The sequence below is a fragment of the Rhinoraja longicauda genome, chromosome 10 (genome assembly GCF_053455715.1).
Source record: "Rhinoraja longicauda isolate Sanriku21f chromosome 10, sRhiLon1.1, whole genome shotgun sequence".
Taxonomy (NCBI): Eukaryota; Metazoa; Chordata; class Chondrichthyes; order Rajiformes; family Arhynchobatidae; genus Rhinoraja; species Rhinoraja longicauda.
In genome coordinates, this window is record NC_135962.1 from 4,845,497 (window position 1) to 4,872,124 (window position 26,628).

General features: G+C 68.9%; 1 protein-coding gene across 4 annotated transcripts in view; it reads right to left on the reverse strand.

Annotated features, from left to right (window-relative positions):
- Nucleotides 1-984: 984 nt before the first annotated feature.
- Nucleotides 985-26,628, reverse strand: part of ccdc32 (coiled-coil domain containing 32) — a 34,093-nt gene continuing 8,449 nt past the window's right edge. For 3 of the 4 annotated variants that reach the window (XM_078406112.1, XM_078406111.1, XM_078406113.1), the window contains exons 3-4: nt 24,791-24,947; nt 985-1,875 (exon numbers count right to left, since the gene is read on the reverse strand). In XM_078406112.1, coding sequence (XP_078262238.1) covers nt 1,731-1,875; nt 24,791-24,947 — 302 coding nt within the window. In that variant the 3' untranslated portion in view covers nt 985-1,730. The remainder of the gene's footprint in view (nt 1,876-24,790; nt 24,948-26,628) is intronic. The other variant, XM_078406110.1, reaches the window with a different exon arrangement.

Here is a 26,628-nt window from a genome sequence, read left to right on the forward strand (position 1 = left end):
AAGTCACTGCTCCCTCTGCCTGGTCATTCTGCGACCATTTCCTCTGTGAGGGTGACATCCAAGTGGGAAGAATGTCTGAGAAAATGGGCAATGAAGCAGTTCTTAAAGACTGTCACAAAGGCAACAATAAAACTGTAAAGGACAACAGGGAAATGTCAGCTTTGAAATAGAAACATAGAAACATAGAAAATAGGTGCAGGAGTAGGCCATTTGGCCCTTCGAGCCTGCACCGCCATTCAATATGATCATGGCTGATCATTCAGCTCAGTAGCCTGTACCTGCCTTCTCTCCATACCCCCTGATCCCTTTAGCCACAAGGGCCACATCTAACTCCCTCTTAAATATAGCCAATGAACTGGCCTCAACTACCTTCTGTGGCAGAGAATTCCACAGACTCACCACTCTCTGTGTGAAGAAATGTTTTCTCATCTCGGTCCTAAAAGACTTCCCCCTTATCCTTAAGCTGTGACCCCTGGTTCTGGACTCCCCCAACATCGGGAACAATTTTCCCGCATCTAGCCTCTCCAACCCCTTAAGAATTTTATATGTTTCTATAAGATCCCCCTCAGTCTTCTAAATTCCAGCGAGTACAAGCCCAGTCTATCTAGTCTTTCCTCATATGAAAGTCCTGCCATCCCAGGGATCAATCTGGTGAACCTTCTCTGTACTCCCTCTAAGGCAAGAACGTCTTTCCTCAGGTTAGGAGACCAAAACTGCACACAATACTCCAGGTGCGGTCTCACCAAGGCCCTGTACAACTGCAGCAGAACCTCCCTGCTCCTAAACTCAAATCCTCTTGCTATGAATGCCAACATACCATTCGCTTCTGTGGCAGAGAATCTGAAAAATGATTTCATTTTACTCTAGCCAAGCAGAGAAACATAGGGACATTTAATGGCCTACAGTTGACCGTCTAGCTCTGTACAATACAAAAATATTGAGGCTGTGCGGAGAAGAAAGAATGTGCACAGCTGAATGAATGAATGATCAGAGGCATGCAATGTAACCTTCTTTAATTGCAAACCTTCTGAATCACTTGTAGTTCTGCACAATACAGGTGCACTAGTGAACTGAAGGTTATTTAGATCACCATGGTAATTGAACGGATGGAAAGATACAACAGGAACTGGCCCTTCAGCCCACCGAGTCCGCGACAATCATCGATCCATTACCTGTTTACATGAGGTCCGTGTTAACGCACTTTTGCATCTTCTCCCTGCACACTGCATCCAATTTCCAGAGGACAATTGATCTGCAAACGAGCGCATCCTTGGGATGTGGGAGGGAACCCTCACAGTCGCAGGGAGAACGTGCAAAATCCGCAGACAGCACCTGACGTCCGTATCGAACCCAAGTCTCTGACGCTGTGAGGCAGCGGCTCGACCAGCCACTGTGCCACCCTGCTAAGGTGCACCGTAGCACCACTCCCTTTCAGTTCTAGGGTTCCCTCCTGGCCTTCTCCTCACTAGCCAGAAATGGGTCAAGGTGATTATTGCACTGATGGAGGCAGAGGGGCCTTGTGGAGACTCTGGGTGTCACCCCTATTTAAAATGCACACAAGATACATCAAAGGACTGGATTCAGCAGCTGGGACAAATCAAACACATTATTTGTATTGGTAGTTGGCATTCAATGCCATGTGAAGCAGTTGAACATTTCAAAGTTTGGATGATGATCAGTGTTCAGCTCAAACTCCGTTTCACAGGGCGGGCGGACAGCATCGCTGCTCGTTACTGCTCACAGTTAGAGCTGCCCTCTCCCCCAGGCTCCTCCTGGCTCCCAGGCCGCCTCCCAGGGCTGATCAGAGACTGGATCTCTTCTGTGTTGACTGCAACTCTGTCGGGCTGCACCCACCGCTTGAGGTAGTCAATGGCCCTGGAAGAACAGAGGAAATGGTCACAGAGTGGACAAGGCCTCAGAGGTGCACTGACTGACTGGGAACCGTCTGTATGGAAATGCAAAAACCCTGACAACGTCATAATCTCCCTGCAACACTAATAATGGCGTGCAGCACATCCAGTAACATGTCCCAGCCCTTGCCCATTTCTCATAGAGCCAGGGTGGTGGTACTCAGGATGTTCATGTTCATAAGTGATGGGAGCACAATTAGGCCATTCGGCTCATCAAGTCCACTCCACCCTTCAATCATGGTTGATCTATCTCTCCCTCCGAACCCCATTCTAATGCCTTCTCCCCATAACCCCTGACACCCGTACTAATCAAGAATCTATCTATCTCTGCCTTACAAACATCCATTGACGGCATCCACAGCCTGCTCTGGCATTGAATTCCACAGATTCACCACCCTCTGAGTAAAGAAATTCCTCCTCATCTCCTTCCTAAAGGAATGTCCTTTTGTTCTGATGGTATGACCACTGGTCCTCGACTCTCCCAATAGTGGAAACATCCTCCCAACATCCACGCTGTCCAGGCCTTTTGTGGAGAAGCAGACTGCCTGAGAATAACCATTCAAAATCTAGTGACATAGAGAAACTCCCTCAGCATTCAGTCCACAGAGGACAAGGAAAGTCAGACCACAACACAGATTGGAAATCTGGAAGCATTGTCGGGGGATTCAGAATGATGAAGTGTTCACTTGCCAGGTGAGTGACTTTGTGGATTAGATTCTAGGTCCTAGATGAGAAGGACACTCTCAGTGAGCGTGGACACTCCCGGTGAGCACTCCTGGTTAGCAGTGGACACTCCCGGTTAGCAGTGGGCACTCCCGGTGAGCGGGAACACTCCCGGCGAGCGGGGACACTCCCGGCGAGCGGGATCTCTCCCGGCGAGCGGGGACACTCCCGGTGAGCGGGGACACTCCCGGTGAGCGGGGACACTCCCGGTGAGCAGTGGGCACTCCCGGTGAGCGGGGACTCTCCCGGTGACACTCCCGGTGAGCGGGGACTCTCCCGGTGAGCGGGGACTCTCCCGGTGGGCGGGGACTCTCCCGGTGGGCGGGGACTCTCCCGGTGAGCGGGGACATTCCCGGTGGGCGGGGACACTCCCGGTGAGCGGGGACACTCCCGGTGAGCGGGGACACTCCCGGTGGGCGTGGACACTCCCGGTGAGCGGCGACACTCCCGGTGAGCGGGGACACTCCCGGTGAGCAGTGGGCACTCCCGGTGAGCGGGGACTCCTCCGGTGACACTCCCGGTGAGCGGGGACTCTCCCGGTGAGCGGGGACACTCCCGGTGAGCGGGGACTCTCCCGGTGACACTCCCGGTTAGCGGGGACTCTCCCGGTGAGACTCCCGGTGGGCGGGGACACTCCCGGTGGGCGGGGACACTCCCGGTGGGCGGGGACACTCCCGGTGACACTCCCGGTGAGCGGGGACTCTCCCGGTGAGCGGGGACTCTCCCGGTGGGCGGGGACTCTCCCGGTGGGCGGGGACTCTCCCGGTGAGCGGGGACATTCCCGGTGGGCGGGGACACTCCCGGTGAGCGGGGACACTCCCGGTGAGCGGGGACACTCCCGGTGGGCGGGGACACTCCCGGTGAGCGGCGACATTCCCGGTGAGCGGGGACACTCCCGGTGAGCAGTGGGCACTCCCGGTGAGCGGGGACTCCTCCGGTGACACTCCCGGTGAGCGGGGACTCTCCCGGTGAGCGGGGACACTCCCGGTGAGTGGGGACTCTCCCGGTGACACTCCCGGTTAGCGGGGACTCTCCCGGTGAGCGGGGAGACTCCCGGTGGGCGGGGACACTCCCGGTGGGCGGGGACACTCCCGGTGAGCGGCGACACTCCCGGTGAGCGGGGACACTCCCGGTGAGCAGTGGGCACTCCCGGTGAGCGGGGACTCCTCCGGTGACACTCCCGGTGAGCGGGGACACTCCCGGTGAGCGGGGACACTCCCGGTGGGCGGGGACACTCCCGGTGGGCGGGGACACTCCCGGTGGGCGGGGACACTCCCGGTGAGCGGGGACTCTCCCGGTGAGCGGGGACTCTCCCGGTGAGCGGGGACTCTCCCGGTGACACTCCCGGTTAGCGGGGACTTTCCCGGTGAGCGGGGACTCTCCCGGTGAGCGGGGACACTCCCGGTGGGCGGGGACACTCCCGGTGGGCGGGGACTCTCCCGGTGACACTCCCGGTGAGCGGGGACTCTCCCGGTGATCGGGGACTCTCCCGGTGAGCGGGGACTCTCCCGGTGGGCGGCGACACTCCCGGTGAGCGGGGACACTCCCGGTGAGCGGGGACACTCCCGGTGGGCGGGGACACTCCCGGTGGGCGGGGACACTCCCAGTGAGCGGCGACACTCCCGTTGGGCGGGGACTTTTCTGGTGAGCGGGGACACTCCCGGTGAGCGGGGACACTCCCGGTGGGCGGGGACACTCCCGGTGAGCGGGGATACTCCCGGTGAGCGGGGACACTCCCGGTGGGCGGGGACACTCCCGGTGGGCGGGGACTCTCCCGGTGAGCGGGGACACTCCCGGTGGGCGGGGACACTCCCGGTGGGCGGGGACACTCCCAGTGAGCGGCGACACTCCCGGTGGGCGGGGACTTTTCTGGTGAGCGGGGACACTCCCGGTGAGCGGGGACACACCTGGTGAGCGGGGACTCTCCCGGTGAGCGGGGACACTCCCGGTGAGCGGCGACACTCCCGGTGGGCGGGGACACTCCCGGTGAGCGGGGATACTCCCGGTGAGCGGGGACACTCCCGGTGGCCGGGGACACTCCCGGTGAGCGGGGACTCTCCCGGTGACACTCCCGGTTAGCGGGGACTCTCACGGTGAGCGGGGACTCTCCCGGTGGGCGGGGACACTCCCGGTGAGCGGGGACACTCCCGGTGGGCGGGGACACTCCCGGTGGGCGGGGACTCTCCCGGTGACACTCCCGGTGGGCGGGGACTCTCCCGGTGAGCGAGGACTCTCCCGGTGGGCGGGGACACTCCCGGTGAGCGGGGACTCTCCCGGTGAGCGGGGACTCTCCCGGTGAGCGGGGACACTACCGGTGGGCGGGGACACTCCCGGTGAGCGGGGACACTCCCGGTGAGCGGGGACACTCCCGGTGGGCGGGGACACTCCCGGTGAGCGGGGACACTCCCGGTGGGCGGGGACTCTCCCGGTGACACTCCCGGTGAGCGGGGACTCTCCCGGTGAGCGGGGACACTCCCGGTGAGCGGGGACTCTCCCGGTGGGCGGCGACACTCCCGGTGAGCGGGGACACTCCCGGTGAGCGGGGACTCTCCCGGTGAGCGGGGACTCTCCCGGTGACACTCCCGGTTAGCGGGGACTTTCCCGGTGAGCGGGGACTCTCCCGGTGAGCGTGGACACTCCCGGTGAGCACTCCTGGTTAGCAGTGGACACTCCCGGTTAGCAGTGGGCACTCCCGGTGAGCGGGAACACTCCCGGCGAGCGGGGACACTCCCGGCGAGCGGGATCTCTCCCGGCGAGCGGGGACACTCCCGGTGAGCGGGGACACTCCCGGTGAGCGGGGACACTCCCGGTGAGCAGTGGGCACTCCCGGTGAGCGGGGACTCTCCCGGTGACACTCCCGGTGAGCGGGGACTCTCCCGGTGAGCGGGGACTCTCCCGGTGGGCAGGGACTCTCCCGGTGGGCGGGGACTCTCCCGGTGAGCGGGGACATTCCCGGTGGGCGGGGACACTCCCGGTGAGCGGGGACACTCCCGGTGAGCGGGGACACTCCCGGTGGGCGTGGACACTCCCGGTGAGCGGCGACACTCCCGGTGAGCGGGGACACTCCCGGTGAGCAGTGGGCACTCCCGGTGAGCGGGGACTCCTCCGGTGACACTCCCGGTGAGCGGGGACTCTCCCGGTGAGCGGGGACACTCCCGGTGAGCGGGGACTCTCCCGGTGACACTCCCGGTTAGCGGGGACTCTCCCGGTGAGACTCCCGGTGGGCGGGGACACTCCCGGTGGGCGGGGACACTCCCGGTGGGCGGGGACACTCCCGGTGACACTCCCGGTGAGCGGGGACTCTCCCGGTGAGCGGGGACTCTCCCGGTGGGCGGGGACTCTCCCGGTGGGCGGGGACTCTCCCGGTGAGCGGGGACATTCCCGGTGGGCGGGGACACTCCCGGTGAGCGGGGACACTCCCGGTGAGCGGGGACACTCCCGGTGGGCGGGGACACTCCCGGTGAGCGGCGACACTCCCGGTGAGCGGGGACACTCCCGGTGAGCAGTGGGCACTCCCGGTGAGCGGGGACTCCTCCGGTGACACTCCCGGTGAGCGGGGACTCTCCCGGTGAGCGGGGACACTCCCGGTGAGTGGGGACTCTCCCGGTGACACTCCCGGTTAGCGGGGACTCTCCCGGTGAGCGGGGAGACTCCCGGTGGGCGGGGACACTCCCGGTGGGCGGGGACACTCCCGGTGAGCGGCGACACTCCCGGTGAGCGGGGACACTCCCGGTGAGCAGTGGGCACTCCCGGTGAGCGGGGACTCCTCCGGTGACACTCCCGGTGAGCGGGGACACTCCCGGTGAGCGGGGACACTCCCGGTGGGCGGGGACACTCCCGGTGGGCGGGGACACTCCCGGTGGGCGGGGACACTCCCGGTGAGCGGGGACTCTCCCGGTGAGCGGGGACTCTCCCGGTGAGCGGGGACTCTCCCGGTGACACTCCCGGTTAGCGGGGACTTTCCCGGTGAGCGGGGACTCTCCCGGTGAGCGGGGACACTCCCGGTGGGCGGGGACACTCCCGGTGGGCGGGGACTCTCCCGGTGACACTCCCGGTGAGCGGGGACTCTCCCGGTGATCGGGGACTCTCCCGGTGAGCGGGGACTCTCCCGGTGGGCGGCGACACTCCCGGTGAGCGGGGACACTCCCGGTGAGCGGGGACACTCCCGGTGGGCGGGGACACTCCCGGTGGGCGGGGACACTCCCAGTGAGCGGCGACACTCCCGTTGGGCGGGGACTTTTCTGGTGAGCGGGGACTCTCCCGGTGAGCGGGGACACTCCCGGTGGGCGGCGACACTCCCGGTGGGCGGGGACACTCCCGGTGAGCGGGGATACTCCCGGTGAGCGGGGACACTCCCGGTGAGCGGGGACTCTCCCGGTGACACTCCCGGTTAGCGGGGACTCTCACGGTGAGCGGGGACTCTCCCGGTGGGCGGGGACACTCCCGGTGAGCGGGGACACTCCCGGTGGGCGGGGACACTCCCGGTGGGCGGGGACTCTCCCGGTGACACTCCCGGTGGGCGGGGACTCTCCCGGTGAGCGAGGACTCTCCCGGTGGGCGGGGACACTCCCGGTGAGCGGGGACTCTCCCGGTGAGCGGGGACTCTCCCGGTGAGCGGGGACACTACCGGTGGGCGGGGACACTCCCGGTGAGCGGGGACACTCCCGGTGAGCGGGGACACTCCCGGTGGGCGGGGACACTCCCGGTGAGCGGGGACACTCCCGGTGGGCGGGGACTCTCCCGGTGACACTCCCGGTGAGCGGGGACTCTCCCGGTGAGCGGGGACACTCCCGGTGAGCGGGGACTCTCCCGGTGGGCGGCGACACTCCCGGTGAGCGGGGACACTCCCGGTGAGCGGGGACTCTCCCGGTGAGCGGGGACTCTCCCGGTGACACTCCCGGTTAGCGGGGACTTTCCCGGTGAGCGGGGACTCTCCCGGTGAGCGGGGACACTCCCGGTGGGCGGGGACACTCCCGGTGGGCGGGGACTCTCCCGGTGACACTCCCGGTGAGCGGGGACTCTCCCGGTGATCGGGGACTCTCCCGGTGAGCGGGGACTCTCCCGGTGGGCGGCGACACTCCCGGTGAGCGGGGACACTCCCGGTGAGCGGGGACACTCCCGGTGGGCGGGGACATTTCTGGTGAGCGGGGACACTCCCGGTGAGCGGGGACACACCTGGTGAGCGGGGACTCTCCCGGTGAGCGGGGACACTCCCGGTGAGCGGCGACACTCCCGGTGGGCGGGGACACTCCCGGTGAGCGGGGATACTCCCGGTGAGCGGGGACACTCCCGGTGGCCGGGGACACTCCCGGTGAGCGGGGACTCTCCCGGTGACACTCCCGGTTAGCGGGGACTCTCACGGTGAGCGGGGACTCTCCCGGTGGGCGGGGACACTCCCGGTGAGCGGGGACACTCCCGGTGGGCGGGGACACTCCCGGTGGGCGGGGACTCTCCCGGTGACACTCCCGGTGGGCGGGGACTCTCCCGGTGAACGAGGACTCTCCCGGTGGGCGGGGACACTCCCGGTGAGCGGGGACTCTCCCGGTGAGCGGGGACTCTCCCGGTGAGCGGGGACACTACCGGTGGGCGGGGACACTCCCGGTGAGCGGGGACACTCCCGGTGAGCGGGGACACTCCCGGTGGGCGGGGACACTCCCGGTGAGCGGGGACACTCCCGGTGGGCGGGGACTCTCCCGGTGACACTCCCGGTGAGCGGGGACTCTCCCGGTGAGCGGGGACACTCCCGGTGAGCGGGGACTCTCCCGGTGGGCGGCGACACTCCCGGTGAGCGGGGACACTCCCGGTGAGCGGGGACTCTCCCGGTGAGCGGGGACTCTCCCGGTGACACTCCCGGTTAGCGGGGACTTTCCCGGTGAGCGGGGACTCTCCCGGTGAGCGGGGACACTCCCGGTGGGCGGGGACACTCCCGGTGGGCGGGGACTCTCCCGGTGACACTCCCGGTGAGCGGGGACTCTCCCGGTGATCGGGGACTCTCCCGGTGAGCGGGGACTCTCCCGGTGGGCGGCGACACTCCCGGTGAGCGGGGACACTCCCGGTGAGCGGGGACACTCCCGGTGGGCGGGGACACTCCCGGTGGGCGGGGACACTCCCTGTGAGCGGCGACACTCCCGGTGGGCGGGGACTTTTCTGGTGAGCGGGGACACTCCCGGTGAGCGGGGACACTCCCGGTGGGCGGGGACACTCCCGGTGAGCGGGGATACTCCCGGTGAGCGGGGACACTCCCGGTGGGCGGGGACACTCCCGGTGGGCGGGGACTCTCCCGGTGAGCGGGGACACTCCCGGTGGGCGGGGACACTCCCGGTGGGCGTGGACACTCCCGGTGAGCGGCGACACTCCCGGTGAGCGGGGACACTCCCGGTGAGCAGTGGGCACTCCCGGTGAGCGGGGACTCCTCCGGTGACACTCCCGGTGAGCGGGGACTCTCCCGGTGAGCGGGGACACTCCCGGTGAGCGGGGACTCTCCCGGTGACACTCCCGGTTAGCGGGGACTCTCCCGGTGAGCGGGGAGACTCCCGGTGGGCGGGGACACTCCCGGTGGGCGGGGACACTCCCGGTGAGCGGCGACACTCCCGGTGAGCGGGGACACTCCCGGTGAGCAGTGGGCACTCCCGGTGAGCGGGGACTCCTCCGGTGACACTCCCGGTGAGCGGGGACACTCCCGGTGAGCGGGGACACTCCCGGTGGGCGGGGACACTCCCGGTGGGCGGGGACACTCCCGGTGGGCGGGGACACTCCCGGTGAGCGGGGACTCTCCCGGTGAGCGGGGACTCTCCCGGTGAGCGGGGACTCTCCCGGTGACACTCCCGGTTAGCGGGGACTTTCCCGGTGAGCGGGGACTCTCCCGGTGAGCGGGGACACTCCCGGTGGGCGGGGACACTCCCGGTGGGCGGGGACTCTCCCGGTGACACTCCCGGTGAGCGGGGACTCTCCCGGTGATCGGGGACTCTCCCGGTGAGCGGGGACTCTCCCGGTGGGCGGCGACACTCCCGGTGAGCGGGGACACTCCCGGTGAGCGGGGACACTCCCGGTGGGCGGGGACACTCCCGGTGGGCGGGGACACTCCCAGTGAGCGGCGACACTCCCGGTGGGCGGGGACTTTTCTGGTGAGCGGGGACACTCCCGGTGAGCGGGGACACTCCCGGTGGGCGGGGACACTCCCGGTGAGCGGGGATACTCCCGGTGAGCGGGGACACTCCCGGTGGGCGGGGACACTCCCGGTGGGCGGGGACTCTCCCGGTGAGCGGGGACACTCCCGGTGGGCGGGGACACTCCCGGTGGGCGGGGACACTCCCAGTGAGCGGCGACACTCCCGGTGGGCGGGGACTTTTCTGGTGAGCGGGGACACTCCCGGTGAGCGGGGACACACCTGGTGAGCGGGGACTCTCCCGGTGAGCGGGGACACTCCCGGTGAGCGGCGACACTCCCGGTGGGCGGGGACACTCCCGGTGAGCGGGGATACTCCCGGTGAGCGGGGACACTCCCGGTGGCCGGGGACACTCCCGGTGAGCGGGGACTCTCCCGGTGACACTCCCGGTTAGCGGGGACTCTCACGGTGAGCGGGGACTCTCCCGGTGGGCGGGGACACTCCCGGTGAGCGGGGACACTCCCGGTGGGCGGGGACACTCCCGGTGGGCGGGGACTCTCCCGGTGACACTCCCGGTGGGCGGGGACTCTCCCGGTGAGCGAGGACTCTCCCGGTGGGCGGGGACACTCCCGGTGAGCGGGGACTCTCCCGGTGAGCGGGGACTCTCCCGGTGAGCGGGGACACTACCGGTGGGCGGGGACACTCCCGGTGAGCGGGGACACTCCCGGTGAGCGGGGACACTCCCGGTGGGCGGGGACACTCCCGGTGAGCGGGGACACTCCCGGTGGGCGGGGACTCTCCCGGTGACACTCCCGGTGAGCGGGGACTCTCCCGGTGAGCGGGGACACTCCCGGTGGGCGGGGACACTCCCGGTGGGCGGGGACTCTCCCGGTGACACTCCCGGTGAGCGGGGACTCTCCCGGTGATCGGGGACTCTCCCGGTGAGCGGGGACTCTCCCGGTGGGCGGCGACACTCCCGGTGAGCGGGGACACTCCCGGTGGGCGGGGACACTCCCGGTGGGCGGGGACTCTCCCGGTGACACTCCCGGTGGGCGGGGACTCTCCCGGTGAGCGAGGACTCTCCCGGTGGGCGGGGACACTCCCGGTGAGCGGGGACTCTCCCGGTGAGCGGGGACTCTCCCGGTGAGCGGGGACACTACCGGTGGGCGGGGACACTCCCGGTGAGCGGGGACACTCCCGGTGAGCGGGGACACTCCCGGTGGGCGGGGACACTCCCGGTGAGCGGGGACACTCCCGGTGGGCGGGGACTCTCCCGGTGACACTCCCGGTGAGCGGGGACTCTCCCGGTGAGCGGGGACACTCCCGGTGGGCGGGGACACTCCCGGTGGGCGGGGACTCTCCCGGTGACACTCCCGGTGAGCGGGGACTCTCCCGGTGATCGGGGACTCTCCCGGTGAGCGGGGACTCTCCCGGTGGGCGGCGACACTCCCGGTGAGCGGGGACACTCCCGGTGAGCGGGGACACTCCCGGTGGGCGGGGACATTTCTGGTGAGCGGGGACACTCCCGGTGAGCGGGGACACACCTGGTGAGCGGGGACTCTCCCGGTGAGCGGGGACACTCCCGGTGAGCGGCGACACTCCCGGTGGGCGGGGACACTCCCGGTGAGCGGGGATACTCCCGGTGAGCGGGGACACTCCCGGTGGCCGGGGACACTCCCGGTGAGCGGGGACTCTCCCGGTGACACTCCCGGTTAGCGGGGACTCTCACGGTGAGCGGGGACTCTCCCGGTGGGCGGGGACACTCCCGGTGAGCGGGGACACTCCCGGTGGGCGGGGACACTCCCGGTGGGCGGGGACTCTCCCGGTGACACTCCCGGTGGGCGGGGACTCTCCCGGTGAGCGAGGACTCTCCCGGTGGGCGGGGACACTCCCGGTGAGCGGGGACTCTCCCGGTGAGCGGGGACTCTCCCGGTGAGCGGGGACACTACCGGTGGGCGGGGACACTCCCGGTGAGCGGGGACACTCCCGGTGAGCGGGGACACTCCCGGTGGGCGGGGACACTCCCGGTGAGCGGGGACACTCCCGGTGGGCGGGGACTCTCCCGGTGACACTCCCGGTGAGCGGGGACTCTCCCGGTGAGCGGGGACACTCCCGGTGAGCGGGGACTCTCCCGGTGGGCGGCGACACTCCCGGTGAGCGGGGACACTCCCGGTGAGCGGGGACTCTCCCGGTGAGCGGGGACTCTCCCGGTGACACTCCCGGTTAGCGGGGACTTTCCCGGTGAGCGGGGACTCTCCCGGTGAGCGGGGACACTCCCGGTGGGCGGGGACACTCCCGGTGGGCGGGGACTCTCCCGGTGACACTCCCGGTGAGCGGGGACTCTCCCGGTGATCGGGGACTCTCCCGGTGAGCGGGGACTCTCCCGGTGGGCGGCGACACTCCCGGTGAGCGGGGACACTCCCGGTGAGCGGGGACACTCCCGGTGGGCGGGGACACTCCCGGTGGGCGGGGACACTCCCAGTGAGCGGCGACACTCCCGGTGGGCGGGGACTTTTCTGGTGAGCGGGGACACTCCCGGTGAGCGGGGACACTCCCGGTGGGCGGGGACACTCCCGGTGAGCGGGGATACTCCCGGTGAGCGGGGACACTCCCGGTGGGCGGGGACACTCCCGGTGGGCGGGAACTCTCCCAGTGAGCGGGGACACTCCCGGTGGGCGGGGACACTCCCGGTGGGCGTGGACACTCCCGGTGAGCGGCGACACTCCCGGTGAGCGGGGACACTCCCGGTGAGCAGTGGGCACTCCCGGTGAGCGGGGACTCCTCCGGTGACACTCCCGGTGAGCGGGGACTCTCCCGGTGAGCGGGGACACTCCCGGTGAGCGGGGACTCTCCCGGTGACACTCCTGGTTAGCGGGGACTCTCCCGGTGAGCGGGGAGACTCCCGGTGGGCGGGGACACTCCCGGTGGGCGGGGACACTCCCGGTGAGCGGCGACACTCCCGGTGAGCGGGGACACTCCCGGTGAGCAGTGGGCACTCCCGGTGAGCGGGGACTCCTCCGGTGACACTCCCGGTGAGCGGGGACACTCCCGGTGAGCGGGGACACTCCCGGTGGGCGGGGACACTCCCGGTGGGCGGGGACACTCCCGGTGGGCGGGGACACTCCCGGTGAGCGGGGACTCTCCCGGTGAGCGGGGACTCTCCCGGTGAGCGGGGACTCTCCCGGTGACACTCCCGGTTAGCGGGGACTTTCCCGGTGAGCGGGGACTCTCCCGGTGAGCGGGCACACTCCCGGTGGGCGGGGACACTCCCGGTGGGCGGGGACTCTCCCGGTGACACTCCCGGTGAGCGGGGACTCTCCCGGTGATCGGGGACTCTCCCGGTGAGCGGGGACTCTCCCGGTGGGCGGCGACACTCCCGGTGAGCGGGGACACTCCCGGTGAGCGGGGACACTCCCGGTGGGCGGGGACACTCCCGGTGGGCGGGGACACTCCCAGTGAGCGGCGACACTCCCGATGGGCGGGGACTTTTCTGGTGAGTGGGGACACTCCCGGTGAGCGGGGACACTCCCGGTGGGCGGGGACACTCCCGGTGAGCGGGGATACTCCCGGTGAGCGGGGACACTCCCGGTGGGCGGGGACACTCCCGGTGGGCGGGGACTCTCCCGGTGAGCGGGGACACTCCCGGTGGGCGGGGACACTCCCGGTGGGCGGGGACACTCCCAGTGAGCGGCGACACTCCCGGTGGGCGGGGACTTTTCTGGTGAGCGGGGACACTCCCGGTGAGCGGGGACACACCTGGTGAGCGGGGACTCTCCCGGTGAGCGGGGACACTCCCGGTGAGCGGCGACACTCCCGGTGGGCGGGGACACTCCCGGTGAGCGGGGATACTCCCGGTGAGCGGGGACACTCCCGGTGGCCGGGGACACTCCCGGTGAGCGGGGACTCTCCCGGTGACACTCCCGGTTAGCGGGGACTCTCACGGTGAGCGGGGACTCTCCCGGTGGGCGGGGACACTCCCGGTGAGCGGGGACACTCCCGGTGGGCGGGGACACTCCCGGTGGGCGGGGACTCTCCCGGTGACACTCCCGGTGGGCGGGGACTCTCCCGGTGAGCGAGGACTCTCCCGGTGGGCGGGGACACTCCCGGTGAGCGGGGACTCTCCCGGTGAGCGGGGACTCTCCCGGTGAGCGGGGACACTACCGGTGGGCGGGGACACTCCCGGTGAGCGGGGACACTCCCGGTGAGCGGGGACACTCCCGGTGGGCGGGGACACTCCCGGTGAGCGGGGACACTCCCGGTGGGCGGGGACTCTCCCGGTGACACTCCCGGTGAGCGGGGACTCTCCCGGTGAGCGGGGACACTCCCGGTGAGCGGGGACTCTCCCGGTGGGCGGCGACACTCCCGGTGAGCGGGGACACTCCCGGTGAGCGGGGACTCTCCCGGTGAGCGGGGACTCTCCCGGTGACACTCCCGGTTAGCGGGGACTTTCCCGGTGAGCGGGGACTCTCCCGGTGAGCGGGGACACTCCCGGTGGGCGTGGACACTCCCGGTGGGCGGGGACTCTCCCGGTGACACTCCCGGTGAGCGGGGACTCTCCCGGTGATCGGGGACTCTCCCGGTGAGCGGGGACTCTCCCGGTGGGCGGCGACACTCCCGGTGAGCGGGGACACTCCCGGTGAGCGGGGACACTCCCGGTGGGCGGGGACACTCCCGGTGGGCGGGGACACTCCCAGTGAGCGGCGACACTCCCGGTGGGCGGGGACTTTTCTGGTGAGCGGGGACACTCCCGGTGAGCGGGGACACTCCCGGTGGGCGGGGACACTCCCGGTGAGCGGGGATACTCCCGGTGAGCGGGGACACTCCCGGTGGGCGGGGACACTCCCGGTGGGCGGGGACTCTCCCGGTGAGCGGGGACACTCCCGGTGGGCGGGGACACTCCCGGTGGGCGGGGACACTCCCAGTGGGCGGCGACACTCCCGGTGGGCGGGGACTTTTCTGGTGAGCGGGGACACTCCCGGTGAGCGGGGACACACCTGGTGAGCGGGGACTCTCCCGGTGAGCGGGGACACTCCCGGTGAGCGGCGACACTCCCGGTGGGCGGGGACACTCCCGGTGAGCGGGGATACTCCCGGTGAGCGGGGACACTCCCGGTGGCCGGGGACACTCCCGGTGAGCGGGGACTCTCCCGGTGACACTCCCGGTTAGCGGGGACTCTCACGGTGAGCGGGGACTCTCCCGGTGGGCGGGGACACTCCCGGTGGGCGGGGACTCTCCCGGTGACACTCACGGTGGGCGGGGACTCTCCCGGGGACTCTCCCAGGGGGCGGCGACACTCCCGGTGAGCGGGGACACTCCCGGTGAGCGGGGACTCTCCCGGTGGGCGGCGACACTCCCGGTGAGCGGGGACACTCCCGGTGGGCGGGGACACTCCCGGTGGGCGGGGACACTCCCGGTGGGCGGGGACACTCCCGGTGAGCGGGGACACTCCTGGTGAGCGGGGACTCTCCCGGTGAGCGAGGACACTCCCGGTGGGCGGGGACTCTCCCGGTGACACTCCTGGTGAGCGGGGACTCTCCCGGTGAGCGGGGACTCTCCCGGTGAGCGGGGACTCTCCCGGTGACACTCCCGGTTAGCGGGGACTTTCCCGGTGAGCGGGGACTCTCCCGGTAGGCGGGGACACTCCCGGTGAGCGGGGACACTCCCGGTGGGCGGGGACACTCCCGGTGGGCGGGGACTCTCCCGGTGACACTCCCGGTGAGCGGGGACTCTCCCGGTGATCGGGGACTCTCCCGGTGAGCGGGGACTCTCCCGGTGGGCGGCGACACTCCCGGTGAGCAGGGACACTCCCGGTGAGCGGGGACACTCCCGGTGGGCGGGGACACTCCCGGTGGGCGGGGACACTCCCAGTGAGCGGCGACACTCCCGGTGGGCGGGGACTTTTCTGGTGAGCGGGGACACTCCCGGTGAGCGGGGACACTCCCGGTGAGCGGGGACACTCCCAGTGGGCGGGGACACTCCCGGTGGGCGGGGACTCTCCCGGTGACACTCCCGGTGAGCGGGGACACTCCTGGTGAGCGGGGACTCTCCCGGTGAGCGGGGACACTCCCGGTGAGCGGCGACACTCCCGGTGGGCGGGGACACTCCCGGTGAGCGGGGATACTCCCGGTGAGCGGGGACACTCCCAGTGGGCGGGGACACTCCCGGTGGGCGGGGACTCTCCCGGTGACACTCCCGGTGAGCGGGGACACTCCTGGTGAGCGGGGACTCTCCCGGTGAGCGGGGACACTCCCGGTGAGCGGGGACTCTCCCGGTGACACTCCCGGTTAGCGGGGACTCTCCCGGTGAGCGGGGACTCTCCCGGTGGGCGGGGACACTCCCGGTGGGCGGGGACTCTCCCGGTGACACTCCCGGTGGGCGGGGACTCTCCCGGTGAGCGGGGACACTCCCGGTGAGCGGGGACTCTCCCGGTGAGCGGGGACACTCCCGGTGGGCGGGGACACTCCCGGTGAGCGGGGACACTCCCGGTGAGCGGGGACACTCCCGGTGGGCGGGGACTCTCCCGGTGACACTCCCGGTGAGCGGGGACTCTCCCGGTGAGCGGGGACTCTCCCTGGTGGGCGGCGACACTCCCGGTGAGCGGGGACACTCCCGGTGAGCGGGGACACTCCCGGTGGGCGGGGACAGTCCCGGTGGGCGGGGACACTCGCGGTGAGCGGGGACACTCCCGGTGGGCGGGGACACTCCCGGTGGGCGGGGACTCTCCCGGTGACACTCCCGGTGAGCGGGGACACTCCTGGTGAGCGGGGACTCTCCCGGTGAGCGGGGACACTCCCGGTGAGCGGGGACTCTCCCGGTGACACTCCCGGTTAGCGGGGACTCTCGCGGTGAGCGGGACTCTCCCGGTGGGCGGGGACACTCCCGGTGAGCGGGGACACTCCCGGTGGGCGGGGACACTCCCGGTGGGCGGGGACTCTCCCGGTGAGCGGGGACTCTCCCGGTGAGCGGGGACACTCCCGGTGGGCGGGGACACTCCCGGTGGGCGGGGACACTCCCGGTGAGCGGGGACACTCCCGGTGGGCGGGGACACTCCCGGTGGGCGTGGACACTCCTGGTGAGCGGGGACACTCCAGATGGGCGGGGACTCTCCCGGTGACACTCCCGGTGAGCGGGGACTCTCCCGGTGAGCGGGGACTCTCCCGGTGGGCGGCGACACTCCCGGTGAGCGGGGACACTCCCGGTGGGCGGGGACACTCCCGGTGGGCGGGGACTCTCCCGGTGAGCGGGGACTCTCCCGGTGGGCGGGGACACTCCCGGTGAGCGGGGACTCTCCCGGTGGGCGGGGACTTTTCTGGTGAGCGGGGACACTCCCGGTGAGCGGGGACACTCCCGGTGGGCGGGGACACTCCCGGTGAGCGGGGATACTCCCGGTGAGCGGGGACACTCCCGGTGGGCGGGGACACTCCCGGTGGGCGGGGACTCTCCCGGTGAGCGGGGACACTCCCGGTGGGCGGGGACACTCCCGGTGGGCGGGGACACTCCCAGTGGGCGGCGACACTCCCGGTGGGCGGGGACTTTTCTGGTGAGCGGGGACACTCCCGGTGAGCGGGGACACACCTGGTGAGCGGGGACTCTCCCGGTGAGCGGGGACACTCCCGGTGAGCGGCGACACTCCCGGTGGGCGGGGACACTCCCGGTGAGCGGGGATACTCCCGGTGAGCGGGGACACTCCCGGTGGCCGGGGACACTCCCGGTGAGCGGGGACTCTCCCGGTGACACTCCCGGTTAGCGGGGACTCTCACGGTGAGCGGGGACTCTCCCGGTGGGCGGGGACACTCCCGGTGGGCGGGGACTCTCCCGGTGACACTCACGGTGGGCGGGGACTCTCCCGGGGACTCTCCCAGGGGGCGGCGACACTCCCGGTGAGCGGGGACACTCCCGGTGAGCGGGGACTCTCCCGGTGGGCGGCGACACTCCCGGTGAGCGGGGACACTCCCGGTGGGCGGGGACACTCCCGGTGGGCGGGGACACTCCCGGTGGGCGGGGACACTCCCGGTGAGCGGGGACACTCCTGGTGAGCGGGGACTCTCCCGGTGAGCGAGGACACTCCCGGTGGGCGGGGACTCTCCCGGTGACACTCCTGGTGAGCGGGGACTCTCCCGGTGAGCGGGGACTCTCCCGGTGAGCGGGGACTCTCCCGGTGACACTCCCGGTTAGCGGGGACTTTCCCGGTGAGCGGGGACTCTCCCGGTAGGCGGGGACACTCCCGGTGAGCGGGGACACTCCCGGTGGGCGGGGACACTCCCGGTGGGCGGGGACTCTCCCGGTGACACTCCCGGTGAGCGGGGACTCTCCCGGTGATCGGGGACTCTCCCGGTGAGCGGGGACTCTCCCGGTGGGCGGCGACACTCCCGGTGAGCAGGGACACTCCCGGTGAGCGGGGACACTCCCGGTGGGCGGGGACACTCCCGGTGGGCGGGGACACTCCCAGTGAGCGGCGACACTCCCGGTGGGCGGGGACTTTTCTGGTGAGCGGGGACACTCCCGGTGAGCGGGGACACTCCCGGTGAGCGGGGACACTCCCAGTGGGCGGGGACACTCCCGGTGGGCGGGGACTCTCCCGGTGACACTCCCGGTGAGCGGGGACACTCCTGGTGAGCGGGGACTCTCCCGGTGAGCGGGGACACTCCCGGTGAGCGGCGACACTCCCGGTGGGCGGGGACACTCCCGGTGAGCGGGGATACTCCCGGTGAGCGGGGACACTCCCAGTGGGCGGGGACACTCCCGGTGGGCGGGGACTCTCCCGGTGAGCGGGGACTCTCCCGGTGAGCGGGGACTCTCCCGGTGACACTCCCGGTTAGCGGGGACTTTCCCGGTGAGCGGGGACTCTCCCGGTAGGCGGGGACACTCCCGGTGAGCGGGGACACTCCCGGTGGGCGGGGACACTCCCGGTGGGCGGGGACTCTCCCGGTGACACTCCCGGTGAGCGGGGACTCTCCCGGTGAGCGGGGACTCTCCCGGTGAGCGGGGACACTCCCGGTGAGCGGCGACACTCCCGGTGGGCGGGGACACTCCCGGTGAGCGGGGATACTCCCGGTGAGCGGGGACACTCCCAGTGGGCGGGGACACTCCCGGTGGGCGGGGACTCTCCCGGTGACACTCCCGGTGAGCGGGGACACTCCTGGTGAGCGGGGACTCTCCCGGTGAGCGGGGACACTCCCGGTGAGCGGGGACTCTCCCGGTGACACTCCCGGTTAGCGGGGACTCTCCCGGTGAGCGGGGACTCTCCCGGTGGGCGGGGACACTCCCGGTGGGCGGGGACTCTCCCGGTGACACTCCCGGTGGGCGGGGACTCTCCCGGTGAGCGGGGACACTCCCGGTGAGCGGGGACTCTCCCGGTGAGCGGGGACACTCCCGGTGGGCGGGGACACTCCCGGTGAGCGGGGACACTCCCGGTGAGCGGGGACACTCCCGGTGGGCGGGGACTCTCCCGGTGACACTCCCGGTGAGCGGGGACTCTCCCGGTGAGCGGGGACTCTCCCTGGTGGGCGGCGACACTCCCGGTGAGCGGGGACACTCCCGGTGAGCGGGGACACTCCCGGTGGGCGGGGACAGTCCCGGTGGGCGGGGACACTCGCGGTGAGCGGGGACACTCCCGGTGGGCGGGGACACTCCCGGTGGGCGGGGACTCTCCCGGTGACACTCCCGGTGAGCGGGGACACTCCTGGTGAGCGGGGACTCTCCCGGTGAGCGGGGACACTCCCGGTGAGCGGGGACTCTCCCGGTGACACTCCCGGTTAGCGGGGACTCTCGCGGTGAGCGGGACTCTCCCGGTGGGCGGGGACACTCCCGGTGAGCGGGGACACTCCCGGTGGGCGGGGACACTCCCGGTGGGCGGGGACTCTCCCGGTGAGCGGGGACTCTCCCGGTGAGCGGGGACACTCCCGGTGGGCGGGGACACTCCCGGTGGGCGGGGACACTCCCGGTGAGCGGGGACACTCCCGGTGGGCGGGGACACTCCCGGTGGGCGTGGACACTCCTGGTGAGCGGGGACACTCCAGATGGGCGGGGACTCTCCCGGTGACACTCCCGGTGAGCGGGGACTCTCCCGGTGAGCGGGGACTCTCCCGGTGGGCGGCGACACTCCCGGTGAGCGGGGACACTCCCGGTGGGCGGGGACACTCCCGGTGGGCGGGGACTCTCCCGGTGAGCGGGGACTCTCCCGGTGGGCGGGGACACTCCCGGTGAGCGGGGACTCTCCCGGTGAGCGGGGACTCTCCCGGTGGGCGGCGACACTCCCGGTGAGCGGGGACACTCCCGGTGAGCGGGGACACTCCCGGTGGGCGGGGAAACTCCCGGTGGGCGGGGACACTCCCGGTGGGCGGGGACACTCCCGGTGAGCGGGGACACTCCTGGTGAGCGGGGACTCTCCCGGTGAGCGAGGACACTCCCGGTGGGCGGGGACTCTCCCGGTGACACTCCCGGTTAGCGGGGACACTCCTGGTGAGCGGGGACTCTCCCGGTGAGCGGGGACTCTCCCGGTGAGCGGGGACTCTCCCAGTGACACTCCCGGTTAGCGGGGACTTTCCCGGTGAGCGGGGACTCTCCCGGTAGGCGGGGACACTCCCGGTGAGCGGGGACACTCCCGGTGGGCGGGGACACTCCCGGTGGGCGGGGACTCTCCCGGTGACACTCCCGGTGAGCGGGGACTCTCCCGGTGATCGGGGACTCTCCCGGTGAGCGGGGACTCTCCCGGTGGGCGGCGACACTCCCGGTGAGCGGGGACACTCCCGGTGAGCGGGGACACTCCCGGTGGGCGGGGACACTCCCGGTGAGCGGGGACTCTCCCGGTGACACTCCCGGTTAGCGGGGACTCTCACGGTGAGCGGGGACTCTCCCGGTGGGCGGGGACTTTCCTGGTGAGCGGGGACACTCCCGGTGAGCGGGGACACACCTGGTGAGCGGGGACTCTCCCGGTGAGCGGGGACACTCCCGGTGAGCGGCGACACTCCCGGTGGGCGGGGACACTCCCGGTGAGCGGGGATACTCCCGGTGAGCGGGGACACTCCCGGTGGGCGGGGACACTCCCGGTGAGCGGGGACTCTCCCGGTGACACTCCCGGTTAGCGGGGACTCTCACGGTGAGCGGGGACTCTCCCGGTGGGCGGGGACACTCCCGGTGAGCGGGGACACTCCCGGTGGGCGGGGACACTCCCGGTGGGCGGGGACTCTCCCGGTGACACTCCCGGTGGGCGGGGACTCTCCCGGTGAGCGAGGACTCTCCCGGTGGGCGGGGACACTCCCGGTGAGCGGGGACTCTCCCGGTGAGCGGGGACTCTCCCGGTGAGCGGGGACACTACCGGTGGGCGGGGACACTCCCGGTGAGCGGGGACACTCCCGGTGAGCGGGGACACTCCCGGTGGGCGGGGACACTCCCGGTGAGCGGGGACACTCCCGGTGGGCGGGGACTCTCCCGGTGACACTCCCGGTGAGCGGGGACTCTCCCGGTGAGCGGGGACACTCCCGGTGAGCGGGGACTCTCCCGGTGGGCGGCGACACTCCCGGTGAGCGGGGACACTCCCGGTGAGCGGGGACTCTCCCGGTGGGCGGCGACACTCCCGGTGAGCGAGGACACTCCCGGTGAGCGGGGACACTCCCGGTGGGCGGGGACACTCCCGGTGGGCGGGGACACTCCCGGTGGGCGGGGACACTCCCGGTGAGCGGGGACACTCCTGGTGAGCGGGGACTCTCCCGGTGAGCGAGGACACTCCCGGTGGGCGGGGACTCTCCCGGTGACACTCCTGGTGAGCGGGGACTCTCCCGGTGAGCGGGGACTCTCCCGGTGAGCGGGGACTCTCCCGGTGACACTCCCGGTTAGCGGGGACTTTCCCGGTGAGCGGGGACTCTCCCGGTAGGCGGGGACACTCCCGGTGAGCGGGGACACTCCCGGTGGGCGGGGACACTCCCGGTGGGCGGGGACTCTCCCGGTGACACTCCCGGTGAGCGGGGACTCTCCCGGTGATCGGGGACTCTCCCGGTGAGCGGGGACTCTCCCGGTGGGCGGCGACACTCCCGGTGAGCAGGGACACTCCCGGTGAGCGGGGACACTCCCGGTGGGCGGGGACACTCCCGGTGGGCGGGGACACTCCCAGTGAGCGGCGACACTCCCGGTGGGCGGGGACTTTTCTGGTGAGCGGGGACACTCCCGGTGAGCGGGGACACTCCCGGTGAGCGGGGACACTCCCAGTGGGCGGGGACACTCCCGGTGGGCGGGGACTCTCCCGGTGACATTCCCGGTGAGCGGGGACACTCCTGGTGAGCGGGGACTCTCCCGGTGAGCGGGGACACTCCCGGTGAGCGGCGACACTCCCGGTGGGCGGGGACTCTCCCGGTGACACTCCCGGTGAGCGGGGACACTCCTGGTGAGCGGGGACTCTCCCGGTGAGCGGGGACACTCCCGGTGAGCGGGGACTCTCCCGGTGACACTCCCGGTTAGCGGGGACTCTCCCGGTGAGCGGGGACTCTCCCGGTGGGTGGGGACACTCCCGGTGGGCGGGGACTCTCCCGGTGACACTCCCGGTGGGCGGGGACTCTCCCGGTGAGCGGGGACACTCCCGGTGGGCGGGGACACTCCCGGTGGGCGGGGACACTCCCGGTGAGCGGGGACACTCCCGGTGAGCGGGGACACTCCCGGTGGGCGGGGACACTCCCGGTGAGCGGGGACTCTCCCGGTGACACTCCCGGTGAGCGGGGACTCTCCCGGTGACACTCCCGGTGAGCGGGGTCTCTCCCGGTGAGCGGGGACTCTCCCGGTGGGCGGCGACACTCCCGGTGAGCGGGGACACTCCTGGTGGGCGGGGACACTCACGGTGGGCGGGGACACTCCCGGTGAGCGGGGACACTCCCGGTGGGCGGGGACACTCCCGGTGGGCGGGGACTCTCCCGGTGACACACCCGGTGAGCGGGGACTCTCCCGGTGGGCAGGGACACTCCCGGTTAGCGGGGACTTTCCCGGTGAGCGGGGACACTCCCGGTGGGGGGGGACACTCCCGGTGAGCGGGGACACTCCCGGTGAGCGGGGACACTCCCGGTGGGCGGGGACTCTCCCGGTGACACTCCCGGTGAGCGGGGACTCTCCCGGTGAGCGGGGACTCTCCCGGTGGGCGGCGACACTCCCGGTGAGCGGGGACACTCCCGGTGAGCGGGGACACTCCCGGTGGGCGGGGACACTCCCGGTGGGCGGGGACACTCGCGGTGAGCGGGGACACTCCCGGTGGGCGGGGACACTCCCGGTGGGCGGGGACTCTCCCGGTGACACTCCCGGTGAGCGGGGACTCTCCCGGTGAGCGGGGACACTCCCGGTGAGCGGGGACTCTCCCGGTGACACTCCCGGTTAGCGGGGACTCTCGCGGTGAGCGGGACTCTCCCGGTGGGCGGGGACACTCCCGGTGAGCGGGGACACTCCCGGTGGGCGGGGACACTCCCGGTGGGCGGGGACTCTCCCGTTGACACTCCCGGTGGGCGGGGACTCTCCCGGTGAGCGGGGACTCTCCCAGTGGGCGGGGACACTCCCGGTGAGCGGGGACTCTCCCGGTGAGCGGGGACTCTCCCGGTGAGCGGGGACACTCCCGGTGGGCGGGGACACTCCCGGTGGGCGGGGACACTCCCGGTGGGCGGGGACACTCCCAGTGAGCGGGGACACTCCCGGTGGGCGGGGACACTCCCGGTGGGCGTGGACACTCCCGGTGAGCGGGGACACTCCAGATGGGCGGGGACACTCCAGATGGGCGGGGACTCTCCCGGTGACACTCCCGGTGAGCGGGGACTCTCCCGGTGAGCGGGGACTCTCCCGGTGGGCGGCGACACTCCCGGTGAGCGGGGACACTCCCGGTGGGCGGGGACACTCCCGGTGGGCGGGGACACTCCCGGTGGGCGGGGACTCTCCCGGTGACACTCCCGGTGAGCGGGGACTCTCCCGGTGAGCGGGGACTCTCCCGGTGGGCGGGGACACTCCCGGTGAGCGGGGACTCTCCCGGTGAGCGGGGACTCTCCCGGTGAGCGGGGACACTCCCGGTGGGCGGGGACACTCCCGGTGGGCGGGGACACTCCCGGTGAGCGGGGACACTCCCGGTGAGCGGGGACACTCCCGGTGAGCGGGGACACTCCCGGTGGGCGGGGACTCTCCCGGTGACACTCCCGGTGAGCGGGGACTCTCCCGGTGAGCGGGGACTCTCCCGGTGGGCGGGGACACTCCCGGTGAGCGGGGACACTCCCGGTGGGCGGGGACACTCCCGGTGGGCGGGGACACTCGCGGTGGGCGGGGACACTCCCGGCGGGCGGGGACACTCCCGGTGGGCGGGGACACTCCCGGTGGGCGTGTACACACCCGGTGGGACTCCCGGTGGGCGGGGACACTCCCGGTGAGCGGGGACACTCCCGGTGAGCGGGGACACTCCCGGTGGGACTCCCGGTGAGCGGGGACACTCCCGGTGAGCGGGGACACTCCCGGTGGGCGGGGACACTCCCGGTGAGCGGGAACATTCCCGGTGGGCGGGGACACTCCCGGTGGTCGGGGACACTCTCGGTGAGCGGGGACACTTCTGGTGGGCGGGGACACTCCCGGTGAGCGGGGACACTCCTGGTGAGCAGTGGGCACTCCCGGTGAGCAGGTCAGACAATGGAGGAGGACTCAGCCCACGGACGCCGTGGCCTACAGAGAAGCCACCGTCGAGCGAGTGGTCGAGGTCCCGGTGGTCGGGTCGGAGGCCCAAGGTTAAGTCGGGCCGAGGACAAGGTGGGGTTGGGCTGACGATGAGATCGGAGTCTCGAGGTCCGGCTGAGGTGGACAGGCCATGTCTCCGAGAACACAGGTAGGAGGGACGAAGGGGGGTTGAGTACTCTTTGTAGCTTTGTCGGCACCCTGGTGGCGACTCTTTTGTGTACTTACAAAAACAAACACCTAGCTAGGTACATGTGACAACAAAGTTTCATCATCATCAAAAACTGCCATTGAGCTTAATGTGAGGAATTGGGACATGTCTCCTTATTGTAAAGTTCCTAGCATAAACCCCGGGTTACTGCAGATCATACACTACCTCTGGTCCATCTCGTATCCCTCGCTGTACAAATCTGACATGCACTGTTCATGTAAGAAGCGATCCCAGCATTCTTTCTTCGCCTGTGACAGACTTCTGAGCATCCCTTTTGAACTTGGCTCTTCGTTCAAACCCTTCAGTTTCCTCAGGCGGTTTTCTATTGGTATGAGTAAAGTCAATACACAAACATCAGCAGACATGCACAAAGCAAATAATCGGAAGAGCAGCAGATCACGGGAGAGGGTGACAATAGACAATAGGTGCAGGAGGAGGCCGTTCGGCCCTTCGAGCCAGCACCGCCATTCAATGTGATCATGGCTGATCATTCTCAATCAGTACCCCGTTCCTGCCTTCTCCCCGTACCCCCTGACTCCGCTATCCTTAAGAGCTCTATCTAGCTCTCTCTTGAATGAATTCAGAGAATTGGCCTCCACTGCCTTCTGAGGCAGAGAATTCCACAGATTCACAACTCTCTGACTGAAAAAGTTTTTCCTCATCTCAGTTCTAAATGGCCTACCCCTTATTCTTAAACTGTGGCCCCTTGTTCTGGACTCCCCCAACATTGGAAACATGTTTCCTGCCTCTAACGTGTCCAATCCCTTAATAATCTTATACGTTTCGATAAGACGCTTGTTCTAGTCTTAGGAAATTGGGAGGGGAAAGTGGATGACATGTTTGTGGATGAGCCTTGTACGGCCATTTCCCATTGAGTTTAAGATTGTTATGGATGGAGACAGGGTGGGCAAACAAATTAAACTTCTAACCTGGGGCAAGGCCAACTTTGAAGGTATTAGACAGGAATTGGTGCAGGCTGTTTGATGGAAAAGGAACATCCAGAAAGTGGAATGTTTTTAAAAGGGTGATGACAAGAGTGCAGGTCATGCAGATCTATGTTGGAGTGAAGGGAAGCTTGGACGATGAGAGAAATTGAGGCTCTGGTCAAGAATAAGGAGGAGGCATGGGGCAGGTATAGGCAGCTGGGATCAAGTGTGTCCCTGGAAGGGTTTCAGGAACTGAGGAGCACATTAAAAAAGGAAATCGCGAGGACAAAAAGAGGACATGAGATGGCTCTGGCAGATAAATTTAAGGATGAACCCAAGAAATGTTATGTGCATTAAGGGGACAAGGTAACCAGTGGGAGAATGGGGCCGCTCTCTGCATCAGTAACTGAAAGGAAGCATGCAGGTACAGCAGGCAGTGAAGAAAGCCAATGGAATGTTGGCCTTCATAACAAGAGGAGTTGAGTATAGGAGCAAAGAGGTCCTTCTGCAGTTGTACAGGGCTGTATTGAGACCGCACCTGGAGTACTGTGTGCAGTTTTGGTCTCCAAATTTGAGGAAGGACATTCTTGCTTCAGGGCGTGCAGCGTAGGTTCACTAGGTTAATTCCCGGAATGGCAGGACTGTCGTATGTTGAAAGACTGGAGCGACTAGGCTTGTTTACACTGGAATTTAGAAGGATGAGAGGAGATCTTATCGAAATGTATATGATTATTAAGGGGTTGGACATGTTAGAGGCAGGAAACATGTTCCCAATGTTGGGGGAGTCCAGAACAAGGGGCCACAGTTTAAGAATAAGGGGTAGGCCATTTAGAACTGAGATGAGGAAAAACTTTTTCAGTCAGAGAGTTGTGAATCTGTGGAATTCTCTGCCTCAGAAGGCAGTGGAGGCCAATTCTCTGAATGCATTCAAGAGAGAGCTAGATAGAGCTCTTAAGGATAGCGGAGTCAGGGGGTATGAGGAGAAGGCAGGAACGGGGTACTGATTGAGAATGATCAGCCATGATCACATTGAATGGCGGTGCTGGCTCGAAGGGCCGAATGGCCTCCTCCTGCACC